Raw genomic sequence first — 14,256 nt, 5'->3', positions numbered from 1 at the left:
TAAAATAATTGTAAAGTTAAAATGAGTTCTTATTTATAAAATGCTTGTATAAATGTTCAACGCTGTATGGGTGCTCAGTAATGTAGAAATGTATGAGAATTTTCTTCATAAAGAGGCCCAGGATAAAAGTGTTCAGTTTGCCTTTAATGGATTCCACTCCAAAACCAACCAAACAAAAAATAACCAATATGATTTTCTTCCTCCCTGCTTCCTCTCACATAGATTTTCTTTTGATGATCTATGAGCATTTTAATTTAAGGGAAGGTAAGTTTCACTATTTTTCTCAGTGCAGTTCATGAACATATATAGTATCTTTCAGTTACTGTTCCAGTTCCTCTAGGGCAGGGATAGGAAATAGCTGGCCAGTGAGCCATGTAAAACCCATAAAGTAATTTGGTCTGGCCTTGCCAAGTCAGCCACAGGTGGGCCTCAAAATTCAATAAATCTATAACAGGCTACTTTTTAAGTTGCTAATTTTGTATGGCCTGCAAATGATATTATAAATGCCCAAATGGCCCTTGGTGGAGTAAATTTTCTCTACCCTTGCATTAGAGAAAGATACTCAAAAGTTTTTATTTATTCCCAGCTATGGTGTAGTTATCTTTATAGACACCTTGATGTTAAGCACTTATTATTAATTTATAAAATACCGAAGGGTTGAGTCTGGCATTGTAATGTATTAGGTCAAGCTGCTGCATGACTCTGGCATCCACTATGGCCCCAGTTCATGTCCTGGCTGCTCCACTTCCACTCCAGCTCCCTGATGATGGCCTGGAGAAGAAGCAGAAGATGGCCCAAGTGCTTGGGCCCCTGGCACACATGGGAGACTTGGATGAAGCTCCTGGCTTCTGGCTTCTGCCTGAACCAGCCCTGGTCATTGCAGCCTATCCAGGGAGTAAACCAGCTGATGGAAGATCTCTTTCTCTCTTTCTCTCTCTCTTAACTCAGACTTTCAAATAAATAAGTTTTTTTTTTTTTTAAATATGTAAGGGTTCATGATTATCAGTCATTTTTCTTTAGGATCATTATTCTTATTATAAAAAGGGGGAAATCCAGGAAAGACACTTAAGAAAGATGCTACCATCATAGAGTTGGTGTAAATTAAAAAAAAATTAAATTACTTGTATAGGATTGCTTCTCTAGTATTTGCTAGATATTAGGAAACGATCAGTTTATTTTTGAAGTTTTTAAGCTTTTTATTTAGTGAGAGAAATGCATAGGGGAGTGAGAGCTTTAAGGGAGAAGGAAAAGTCCGGAAATTAAGTTGGGGTCCATACTGAGCAGAGAGCAGGCCGAGAGCCGCGTGCAATGAATGTTTGGTTATTTTTTTTTAAACTTTTATTTAATGAATATAAATTTCCAAAGTACAGCTTATGGATTACAATGGCTTCCCCCCCATAACGTCCCTCCCACCCGCAACCCTCCCCTTTCCCACTCCCTCTCCCCTTCCACTCACATCAAGATTCATTTTCAATTCTCTTTATATACAGAAGATCAGTTTAGCATACATTAAGTAAAGATTTCAACAGTTTGCTCCCACACAGAAACATAAAGTGAAAAATACTGTTTGAGTACTAGTTATAGCATTAAATCTCAATGTACAGCACACTAAGGACTTGGTTATGAGCAGCCACAAGCAGCTTAGCATGAGCAGCAAAAGAAGAGAGCGGATGGCACAAAGGCCACGTGCCCCGGAAGTGCGGGACAACAAGGGGATCCAGGGCAGTGAGGGAGTGGTCACGTTCAGCTAATTGTTTATTAGTGTATCTCTATACAGTAAAGATAGATTACTAAAGTCATCCTTAATTGTATTAACTGAAACTACATGTTTCTTTTTCAGTCTGAGTTCTGTGGAGTTCACATCTTTGCTAGGAAACTTTGAGGAAGTATGCACGTTTCAACAGACACTTTGCCAAGCCTTGGAAGAGTGTTCAAAGTAAGTGTAACCTTTCTATTAGATGAGCCAACAACGTTGTTGTTTACGTTTTGTTTTCTTTTAACTGTTGCCTTAGACAAGGACATATCATATTATGCATTTGTTGCAGCATTAGTACATGATACCAGAACAAAGTACCAGTGTGAAGAAAATGCGATAGGTTGTGGTGTCCACAGTGCTAAATAACCAACATATAAGGGCTCTCTGTCCAAGAAATTGTAACTTCAATTGAAAAGTACATCAGTTTACTGTGTCTGTACAGTATAGGAGACACAGAAGGCTTTAGTTGACATCTTTGACATCCTGTCAATATATTCTTTTGCACATTACAAAATACTTGAAAAAGTTATTCAAATTATTTAATTTCACAAGTTTTTTTCCTCTTTTTGTGAGTCCTGATATTGTGTCTGTTATATTAACAGTTGAAATACATAGAAATTAAGGGAAGGAAAATATCTTTATGTGAACCACAATGTACTTTTGATGGCTAGCTAATTGTGGAGGTGTTCAACTTCACACTACAAGGTGAACTGTAGTGATCATTAGGCAATATATTTCTAGAGCTAGATTAATTTTCCTTTTTTTATTTTTTTTTATTTTTGACAGGCAGAGTGGACAGTGAGAGAGAGAGACAGAGAGAAAGGTCTTCCTTTGCCGTTGGTTCACTCTCCAGTGGCCGCTGCGGCCGGCGCGCTGCGGCCGGCGCACCGCGCTGATCTGATGGCAGGAGCCAGGTGCTTCTCCTGGTCTCCCATGGGGTGCAGGGCCCAAGGACTTGGGCCATCCTCCACTGCACTCCCTGGCCACAGCAGAGAACTGGCCTGGAAGAGGGGCAACCGGGACAGAATCCGGCGCCCCGACCAGGACTAGAACCCGGTGTGCTGGCGCCGCAAGGCGGAGGATTAGCCTAGTGAGCCGCGGCGCCGGCCTAGATTAATTTTCCAAGCAGTATATCACAGAGAAGTTGGTGACTTTCATCTCTTGGGAAACTGAAGTGATTGCCTATTTCTTTAGTTTTATGAGGCACAGCAGCTGTCCAGAGAGGAAGATGGAGAGAGAGCCCACTCCAAAAAGATCTGAGAAGCCACTTCAGATGCCGATGGAGATCTAGGTTACTGATAGGGAAAGATGTTTCCTAAGTGAGAGGAGAGATTACAAAGTAGATTTATAATCTTGATATTTTTCATTTTATAAGGAAATATGCACAAAAAGTCCAAGGACTATGCCAAAATTGTTATAGTAGTTATCTCCAAATGGTGGCATTATAAATTTTTTTTTTGTTTTTTGTTTTCCTGATTTTTTTCTCTAAAAGGAATCATGTGACTTGTAATTTTAAAACTTAAAAAATCTTGAGGCCACTCTGCCTAACTACTAAGCCTGCAAGACTACATAATACCATTTTGTGGTATGTAAATTTTGGATTCCATTAGTTTTGTTTGTACTCTACCTTAATATAAATTTAAGCAAGAGCGGTTTTTATTATACCTAGCTTAATTTGAATGTCAGCATCTTAAAAATGAATGAGCGAACATACATACCAATTCCAATTATCTGACACTATATATTAGTCCTATGTTTGATGGATACAGCTTAAAGCAACAGTCAGGGATCAGCATTTCATTGAATAGATGGCTCTAATATCATTTCCCTTGTAACTTTGGCAGAACATTAAAAAAAGTTTACATGCTGCCAGGTTCAATTGGTAGCATCTTCCTTTACTTCCAGTTTTCTGTATTACATTCTGTGTTTCACCTGTTTTGCTTACAGATTTCCAGAAAACCAACACAAAGTAGGAGGTTGTCTCCTGAATCTCATGCCTCATTTTAAATCTATGTATATGGCTTACTGTGCAAATCATCCTTCAGCTGTAAACGTTCTCACTCAGCACAGGTAAATCATTTGTCCAACTAGGCTGTTTTATAATATCCTTCCTAGGACCACTTCGTTTGGAAATACAGGATCTCCATTTGAACTCTTGATGATCCTTGTTCATGATGTCAGGAATGTATTCGCGGTTACTTGGATTGCTTATCCATTAATCCAACAAATAATTATTAAGCATGTACATGGCCTTATACTAATTGATAGAGATATAGTAGTAAACAGGAAAGAGATATCCTCTTCCCTCTTGGAGCATAACATCCTGAGGTAAAAGTGGATACTGAATTACATTGGAAACATGTTGCATTACAAATGGTAATTAAGATGATTCTGTGAGACTTTGCAATGTAGTTAACAGTGTGGGGTTTAGGGAAAGGGACATGATGGTTTTCCAGAGGAAAAGCCCAATTAGATCCAATGGTTTAATCATTGCCTAACCCAATGAATGTATTATCTGAGTTTCTGATAAATAAGTAAATTGCCTATGTTTATCTCTTTTTCTTTCCCTTGTCTGGGAAGAGGAAGAATCAAGCAGTGATGTGGCTAAAAGGCAGTGACTAGCAGGGAAAGGTGGAAGGAAACCATAACTTACTATGAGCTGTGTGATAGGAACTTTAAGCAAATTATCCTGATGATAATTGTTTGTGACTATAATTGTTTCATGTTAACAAAGAGTAACAGAATAATGCCTTATTTAAAAATGGACCAACATTGTGGCCGTCAATAAAGCTGTCGTTTGCAATGCCAGTTTCCCATATGGGCACCAGTTCATGTCCCAGCTGCTCCATTTCTGAAGAGCAGCAGAAGATGACCCAAATGCTTGGGCCCCTGTAACCCATGGGGGAGACCTGGGAGAGGCTCCTGGCTCCTGGCTTCAGCTTGGCTCAGCCCTGGCTGTTGCAGCCATCTGGGGAGTGTACCAATGAATGGAAGATCTTTCTCTCTCTCTTTCTCTCTCTGTCTCTGTCTCTGTCTCTCCCTTTCTATCTGTAACTCTGACTTTCAAATACATAAACAAATATTTTTAAGTAAAATAATAAGAGTCCATGCAAGGAACTTAGATAAGTGCCACTACTCTTTTTTTTTTAAACTTTTATTTAATAAATATAAATTCCAAAGTACAACTTTTGGATTATAGTGGCTTTTACCCCCCATAACCACCCTCCCACCTGCAACCATCACATCTCCCACTCCCTCTCCCATCCCATTCTTAATCAAGATTCATTTTCAATTATCTTTATATACAAAAGATCAATTTAGTATATATTAAGTAAAGATTTCAACCGTTTTCACCCACACAGAAACACAAAGTATAAAGTACTATTTGAGTAGTAGCTTTACCGTGAATTCACATAGTACAACACATCAAGGACAGAGATCCTACATGGGGAGAAAGTGCACAGTGACTCCTGTTGTTGATTTAACAATTGACACTCTTGTTTATGACGTCAGTGATCACCCGAGGCTCTTGTCATGAGCTGCTGAGGCTATGGAAGCCTTTGGAGTTCGCCAACTTCAATCTTATTTAGACAAGGCCATAGTCAAAGCGGAAGTTCTCTCCTCCCTTCAGAGAAAGGTACCTTCTTCTTTGATGGCCTGTTCTTTCCTCTGGGATCTCACAAACAGAGATCTTTCATTTAGGTCTCTCTCTCTCTTTTTTTTTTTCTTTTTTTGCAAGAATGTGTTGGCTTTCCATGCCTGAACTACTGTCATGGGATTTTTAGCCGGATCCGAATGCCGTAAGGGCTGATTCTGAGGCTCGAGTGCTGTTTAGGAATCTGCCGTTCTATGAGTCTGCTGTGTACCCTGCTTCCCATGCTGGATAGTTCTTTCCTTTTTAATTCTATCAGTTAAATTAGCAGACACTAGTCTTGATGGCATACAACTCTTTGTAGTAATTTCTGATGACTGTTTTTATTTCCGTGGTGTCTGTTGTTACATTCCATTTTTCATCTCTGATTTTATGGATTTGGTTCTTTTCTTTTTCTAGTTAGTTCTGCCAATGGGGCGTCAATTTTGTTTATTTTTTCAAAGAACAAGCTCTTTGTTTTGCTGATCTTTTGTAATTTTTTTTGATTCAATCCTGTTGATTTATTCTATGATTTTAATTATTTCTCATCTCCTACTAGTTTTGGGTCTTGTTTGCTGCAGTTTTTCTAGATCCTTGAGATGCATGGAAAGCTCATTTATTTGGTGCCTTTCCAATTTTCTGATGTAGGCACCTATTGCTCTAAACTTTCCGCTTAACACTGCTTTTGCTGTATCCCATAAGTTTTGATATGTTGTGTTGTTATCCTCATTTACTTCCAGAAAGTTTTCGATTTCTCTTTTGATTTCTTCTGTGACCCACTGTTCATTCAGGAACATGTTGTTCAGTCTCCATGTATTTGCATATCTCTAGGGATTCCTGAATTGCTAATTTCCAGCTTCATTCCATGGTGGTCTGAGAAGATGCTTGATACGATTTCGATACTTTTGAATTTGCTGAAACTTGCTTTATGACCTAGTATGTGGTCAGTCCTAGAGAAGGTTCCATGTACTGCTGAGAAGAATGTGTAGTTTTTTTTTGACAGCAGAGTGGACAGTGAGAGAGAGAGACAGAGAGAAAGGTCTTCCTTTTCCGTTGGTTCAGCCCTCAGTGGCCGCTGCGGCTGGCGCACTGCGGCCAGCGCACCGCGCTGATCCAAAGCCAGGAGCCAGGTGCTTCCCCTGGTCTCCCATGCGGGTGCAGGGCCCAAGCACTTGGCCATCCTCCACTGCCTTCCCGGGCCGCAGCAGAGAACTGGACTGGAAGAGGAGCAACTGGGACAGAATCCGTTGCCCCAACTCAGACTCGAACACGGGGTGCCAGCGCCACAGGCAGAGGATTAGTCAAGTGAGCCGTGGTGCTGGCCTCCAAAGATATTTCTAATATATGCTTTGAACGTTCTGTGATCTTTTACTGGGGATTTTCTTCCTTTACCTTCTTTCGTATTGATGGCCCACATCTCTTTCCTACCCTTCTATAACCTATGACTATTCATCCCTCACACAATCACTGACACATTCATCTGGGCTAAAAAACTGTAAATACTTGAAGATGCAATTTGACCATAGCCTTGGCAACTCATGACTAGAGCCTAGGGAGATTACTGACGCCATAAACAAGAGTGTCAAATTGTTAAGTCAACAACAGGAGTCACTGTGTACTTACTTCTCATGTGGGATCTGTCCTTAGTGTGTTGTCCAATGTGAAGCAATGCTATCTATAACTAGTACTGAAACAGTATTTTACACTTTGTGTTTCTGTGTGGGTGCAAACTGATGAAATATTTACTTAATATATACTAAATCGATCTTCTGTATATAAAGATAATTGAAAATGAATCTTGATGTTAATGGAATGGGAGAGGGAGCGGGAGATGGGAGGGGTGTGAGTGGGAGGGAAATTATGGGGGAGAAGCCATTGTAATCCATTAACTGTACTTTGGAAATTTATATTTACTAAAGAAAAAAAGAAAAAAAAAGAAATCTAGGTGGTGTAATAACAAACCCAACACCCAGAAGTTATTTTGACTTAGTTTGGAGACTAGATTCAGAACTGACATGGATTCTGGTGGTCACTCAAGACTGGAAAGAATATCCTTCACTTAATCTGGCCTATATTTGCACTCCCAGGATCAGACTGGAAGATTAATTAACACTAACCATCAGAAAAACAGAAATTTTGATTTTTTTAAATTCTATTTTATGAATTTTTATTATTTTTATTTTATTTTAAATGCAGAAAAACACACAGTAATAAAGAGATAGACACACAGAGATCTTCCATGTGCTGGTTCCTTCCACAAATGCCACAACTGCTTCAGCTAGGCCAGACTGAAGCCAAGAGTGAGGAATTTCATGTGGGTCTCCCATGAGGGTGGCAGGGACCCAAGTACTTGGGCCATCACCTGTTGCTTCCCAGGTTTATTAGCAGGACGCTGGACCAGAGGTGGAGGAGTCAGGCACTGCAATATGGTACACAGATGTCCCAAGCAACAACAACCACAGAGCCAAATTCTTGCCCTGAAATTTTTGTTTTTGTTCTGGTTTGTAAGGAGTTTCATTGGCTTTATAGAGCCATTCTGTATGGACATTTTTAAGGTTGAATTCCGTAGGTCATACTTGAAGGTCAATTTTATTCTCCTGACCCAAATTTTGAACTCTTGTGGAATAGCAGTTTGAAAGTGGGAGTTTAAAGAAAGAGAGGCCTAGCTTTTTTAGGCAATTGGCTCAATGGCTTACGGCTACCATTAGATGATAAAAGCACTGACAACATGCCAAGCACATTATATAAAAGTCTTTGAGGGAGTTACTATTATTACCATCTCCTCTTTACAGATAAGATGTTGGAAGGCTTAGGTTTAATAATCTTCCAAGAGCTCATAGCTGTTAAGTGGTTGAGCCAGAATCTAGGTCTGCCAGACCTCAAAAAAAATTTCTTTTTCTTAAGATGCATGTTTTACAAAAAGAATAATCTAAATGCAAATTTAAAGAATTGTAGTAAAATGAGCAGCCATGTACTTGCTTACCATGCAGCTTAAACAATAGAACATCCCATTTCCTTTTGTATATAATAGCTTTATTGAGAAATAACACATCTACTATTTAAAACACTCATAAAATATACAGTGAATTAATTTTTATTGTATTAACAGAGTTGTGCAAATATCACCATAATCAATTGTAGAACATTTTTATGACTCCCTCAGCCAGTCCATACAGATTAGTACAAGTTTACCATTTCCCTCCAACTCTTCCAGTCCAAGCCAGCCATAGTACAATACTTCACATTACTATGGATTTGCCTATGATGCATATCTCATTGAAGCAAAATCATACAATATAAGGTCTTTTGTGTATGACTTCTTTCACTTAGCATCATATTTTCAAGATTCATCCACATTGTCACATGTAGCTTTCCTTATCTGGGTACCATGTTCTTCAATTCACCAGTTGATGGAGCATGCGAATAGCACTGCTAAGGATATTCCTATACAAGTCTTCGTATGGACATGTTTTCATTTCTCTTAACCAATTTTCAAAAATTTAAAGGATTTATTTACTTATTTGAAAGGCAGAGCTGCAGAGAGAGGGAGAGACAGAGAGAGAGATCTTCACTGGTTCTTTCCCCAAATGGCTGCAATGGCCAGGGCTTGGCCAGGCCCATGGCAGGAGATAGGGGCTTTATCCAGCTCTCCCACATGGATGACAGGGGCCCAAGTACTTGGGCCATCTTCCACTGCTTTCTCAGGTGCATTAGTAGGGAGCTGTATCAGAAGTAGAGCATCCATTGCAAACGATTGAAATCTTTACTTAATGTACACTAAACTGATCTTCTGTAAAAAAAAAAAAAAAAAAAAAAAAAGAAATTATCAATTCCCAACTTGACTCTCACTGGGATTAAACATGACAAGAGGTCTGATCTGATTTCATCATCATTTAAAAAAAATCATCTATTATTTTTCACTTTATGTTTCTGTGTGGGAGCAAACTGTTGAAATCCTTACTTAAGGTATACTAAGCTGATCTTCTGTATATTAAGATAATCGAAAATGAATCTTGATGTGAATGGAAGGGGAGAGGGAGTGGGAAAGGGGAGGGTTGTGGGTGGGAGGGACGGTATGGGGGGGGGAAACAAAAAAACAAAACAAAACAAAACAAAAAAAAGAAGTAGAGCATCCAGGACTCGAACTGTCGCCACCATATGGGATGCCAGCACTGCAGGCAGTGGCTTAACCCACTGCACCACAATGCTGGCTTCTCTGTTTCTCTTAAACAGATACCTAAGAGTGGAATTGTTGATCATATTGTAACTCTATGTTTCAACTTTGGAGGAACTGTCAGACTGTTTTCCAAAGTGACTGCATCCATGTATTTTCTCATCAGCAATATTTGAGGGTTTCTTTTTTTTTTATGAGGGTTTCTTTTACTTCACACCAACATTGATACTTGCTATTGTCAGTCTTTTTAATTTTAGCAATATTAGTGGGGATCAAGTGGTTTCTCATTGTGATATTGATTTGCATTTTCCTTTTTAAAAATATTTATTTATTTATTTATTTGAAAGGCAGAGTCAGAGAGAGAGAAAGAGAGAGAATCTTCCACCTGCTGGTTCACTCCCCAAATGGCTGCAATGGCTGGAGCTAGGCTGTTCCGAAGCCAGATGCCAGGAGCTTCCTTCAGATCACCCGCATGGATGCAGGGGCCTAAGGACTTGAGTCATCTTCCACTTCTGTGATGCATTAGCAGAGAGTTGAATTGGAAGTGGAACAGCTGGGACTCAAGCCAGTTCCCATGTGGGATGCTAGAATCACAGGTGGTAGCTTTATCCTCTAAGCCACGGTGCCAGCCCCTATTTTCATTTTCCTAATGAGTAGTGATGTTGAGCATCTTTTGTGTGCTTATTGGCCATTTGTATATCTTCGGAGAAATGTCTATTCAGATCTTTTGCATATTTTAAATTAAATTATTTGTCTTTTTATTGAGATATAATTCACATACTATAAATGCATAATTTTAAAGTGTACAATGCAGTGGTTTTTAATATATTCACAACATTGTGCAGCCATAACCACTATCTAATTTCAAGATATTTTCATTGTTCCCAAAAGAAACCCCATACAAAATAACTCATTTTAATAACTGTTGCTCTAATGTCTGATGATATTGGGCATCTTCTCATCTTTCTTTTTTTAATTTTATTTATTTATTTGACTGATAGAGTTAGACAGTGAGAGAGAGACAGAGAGAAAGATCTTCCTTCCATTGGTTCACCCCACAAATGGCCGTCATGGCCAGAACTATGCTGATCTGAAGCCAGGAGCCAGGTGCTTCTTCCTGGTCTCCCATGTGGGTGCAGGGGCCCAAGCACTTGGGCCATCCTCCACTGCACTCCCGGGCCACAGCAGAGAGCTAGACTGCAAGAAGAGCAACTGGGACTGGAACCTGGCACCCATATGGGATGCCAGTGCCGCAGGCGGAGGACCAACCAAGTGAGCCACGGCGCCGGCCCCCATCTTTCTTTTTTTTTTTTTAAGATTTATTTATTTATTTGAAAGTCAGAATTATACAGAGATATGAAGGAGATGCAGAGAGAGAGAGAGAGAGAGAGAGAGAGAGGTCTTCCATATGCTGGTTAATTCCCCAGATGGCCGCAATGGCCAGAGCTGCGCCGATCTGAAGCCAGGAGCTTCTTCCTGGTCTCTCACGCGGGTTCAGAGGCCCAAGGACCTAGGCTATCTTCTACTGCTTTCCCAGGCCCCCAGGCCATAGCAGAGAGCTGGATGGGAAGTGGAGTATCCGGGACTTGAACTGGCGCCCATATGGGTTGCTAGCACTGCAGGCGGCGGCTCTATCCGCTAAGCCACAGTGCTGGCCCCTTTTTCATCTTTCTTATTGAATATTTTAACATCTTCCTTATAAACATGTCTTTTAAGATCTTTGGCTACTATATCATAGGGTTATTCATCTTTTCATTGTTGAGTTACATCTGTTCTTTGTATACTCTGGCTACTAAACTTACCAGATTTAGAATTTGCAAAACTATCTCCTGTTTTGAGGGTTGCTTTTTCATTTTCTTGATAATGTCTTTTAAAGTACAATTCTTAATTTTGATAATGTCCAATATATTTTTTTGTTTGTGTTTTTAATGTTATACTAGGCAACTATTGCCTAATCCAAGGCAAGATTATTTAAACCAATGTATATTCTCTAAGAGGTTTATAGTTTTAGCTTCCACTTTGAGGTCTTTAATTCATTTTGAGTTAGGTTTTACATATGGAGTGAGTTAGAGTTCTAACTTCATTCTTTTGCATGCAGATATCTAACAGTCCAGAATCATTTGTTGATTTCTGTTCTTACAAAAACAAGTTGTGCTTTATATCCCATAGATTGATCTATCTTGGTGAATGTTCCATGTGAGTTTGAGAAGAATGTATATTTTGCTAAGATTGAATGTATAAATGTATAAATGTCAATTAGAACCACTTGATTGATGGTGCTCTTCAAGTGTATCCCTACTTTCTGCTGTGTCTGTCAATTATTAATGGAGGGATGTTTAAATCTCTATAAATAATATTGGATATATTTCTCCCTTCTGTCCTTTCAATTTTTCTTCATGTATTTTGATGCTTAACTGTTAGGTGCATTCACCGAAGATTGTTATATCTTGTTGGAGAATTGTTTCTATTATCATTATGTAATTTTTCTTCTCATCCCTGATAATTTTCCATAATTGAAGTCTGCTTTATCTGAAATGAGTATGGGCTTATCCAGCTTTCTTTTGATTAGAGTTAATGTGATGTATCTTTCTTTATCCCTTGACTTTTATCCGTGTCTTGTAGACAACATATAATTGAATACTTTTATATATTCTGAAAGTCTCTCTGTGTGTTTTCTAATATTTATTTGAAAAGGAAAGAGAGAGAGAGAGAAACACACAGATCCCAGATCCCCCTTCTCCTGGTTCATTCCTTAAATGCCTTCAACATCTGGGCCTGAGCCAGGCTGAAGCCAGGAGCTGGGAACTCAATCCCAGCTGGTACCCAAGTACTTGGGCCATCACCTGCTACCTCCCAGGATGTGCATTAGAAGGAAAGTGGAATGAAGAGTGGAGTTGGGACTCAAACCCTAGCACTCTGAAAGGGGATGCAGCATCCCAATTGATGTCTTAACTGCTATGCCAAACACTGTCCCCTGGTCTCTGACTTTTAATTGGTATATTTAGACCACATGCAATTAAGTGATTATTGACATTTGGGTTAATATTTACCATGTTTGTAACATTTTTCCATCCATGGCACATTGCTCTTTTTTACTTTTTTTTCTATCTTGCCTGTTTATATTAAATATTCTACAGGATTTCATATTTTCTCCTCTCCTAGCATATTGTATTTCTTTCAGAACATTTTAGTGAATTCTCTAGAATTTGAGTTATCCATTTATAACTAAATCTAATAGCACTTTCACAAAGCACTGTACCAGCTGATATTTCACTCAGGAACTTTATAACACAGTATTCTCAATTCCCTCTTTCATCTCTTGTAATATTTTTGTCTTTCATTTTACTGATCTATAAAGTAAAAGCACCCAATATATTATTGCTTTGAGAAAATAGTTTTCTGTTGGATCAGTTAAGAAGATGATTTATTTTATTTTCATTTATTATTTTTCTGGCACTCTTTCTTTTTTCATGTGGGTCCAAGTTTTTTTTTTTTTTTACTTCGTTTTTTTTTCCTTCCTGAAGGGATTGTTTTAAAAATTTTTTACAAGGTAGTTATTTTGGTAACAATTTCACACAATTTTTGTTTGATAAACATTTCAGTTAGAGTTATAGGAGGGCAGATGTTTGGTACAGCAGTTAAGAAGCCACTTGGCATGCCTGCATCCAGTATCAGAGTGCCTGGGTTGGAGTCCCTGTTCTGCTTCTGGATCCAGCTTCCTGCTAATGTGCACCCTGAGAGGCAGCAGGTGATGCTTCAAGTGGTTGGATCCTTGCCACCCATGTGGGAGACTTGGCTTGAATTTCTTGCTCCTGGCTTTGACCTGGAACAGCCCTTACTGTTAGAAGGATTTGGGAAGTAAACCAACAGATAGGAGATCTCTATCTCTGTATCTTTCAATTAAAACTAATTATAACATCTAAACTTTTGAGAAGCTTAAAATCCCTGAGGTGACTCTTTTAATTAAAAAAAAGGATTCTAGGTTTTCATTTTTTCTTTCAACATTTTCATATTTCATACCATTCTGTTCTTGCTTGCATTGTTTCTGATGAGAAGTCTAATGTAGTTCTTACACTGTTTTCTGTAGGTAAGGTGTTTTCTCCCCAGAGTTCCTTCAAGATTTTCTTTATCTTTGTTTTTCTGTAGTTTCAATATGATATGGCTAGGTGTAGATGTTTTGCTATTTATTGGTGTTTTCTAAGATACCTATATCTGTACTTTGATGTCTGTCATAAATTTTGGAAAATTCTCAGTTGTAATTTCTTCAAATATTTGTTCTGCTCCTTCTGTCTCTTTTGATCTATATTCCCATCGTGCACGTGGCCCACCTTTTGTCATTGTTCCACAGTTCTTAGATATTGCATTTTAAAAAGTATTGTTTTTCTTTACAATTCTTTCTTTCGTTTTTTTAGATTTTATTTATTTGAGAGGTAGAGATACAGAAAATGAGAGGGAGAGACAGAAAGAAAGGTCTTCCTTCTGTTGGTTCACTCTCCAAATGGCTGCAATGGCTGGAGCTGCACCGACCTGAAGCCAGGAGCCAGGTGCTTCTTCCTGGTCTTCCATATGGGTACAGGGGCCTAAGGACTTGTGCCATCTTCTACTGATTTCCCAGGCCACAACAGAGAGCTGGATTGGAAGGGGAGCAGCCAGGACTAGAACTGGCACCCATATGGGATGCCAGCACTGCAGGTG

At 39.0% G+C, this 14,256-nt stretch overlaps 1 protein-coding gene across 5 annotated transcripts in view; it reads left to right on the top strand.

The window, feature by feature from the left end:
* The window catches only part of ARHGEF6 (Rac/Cdc42 guanine nucleotide exchange factor 6), a 135,175-nt gene that overhangs the window by 66,637 nt on the left and 54,282 nt on the right, over nt 1-14,256 (top strand). For all 5 annotated transcript variants that reach the window (XM_017349864.3, XM_070066946.1, XM_017349861.3 and 2 more), the window contains 2 exons: nt 1,841-1,936; nt 3,704-3,826. In XM_017349864.3, the coding sequence (XP_017205353.1) occupies nt 1,841-1,936; nt 3,704-3,826 (219 nt within the window). The remainder of the gene's footprint in view (nt 1-1,840; nt 1,937-3,703; nt 3,827-14,256) is intronic.

Source organism: Oryctolagus cuniculus, chromosome X (genome assembly GCF_964237555.1).
Source record: "Oryctolagus cuniculus chromosome X, mOryCun1.1, whole genome shotgun sequence".
Lineage (NCBI taxonomy): Eukaryota > Metazoa > Chordata > Mammalia > Lagomorpha > Leporidae > Oryctolagus > Oryctolagus cuniculus.
This window is presented reverse-complemented; position numbering and strand designations above follow the sequence as displayed.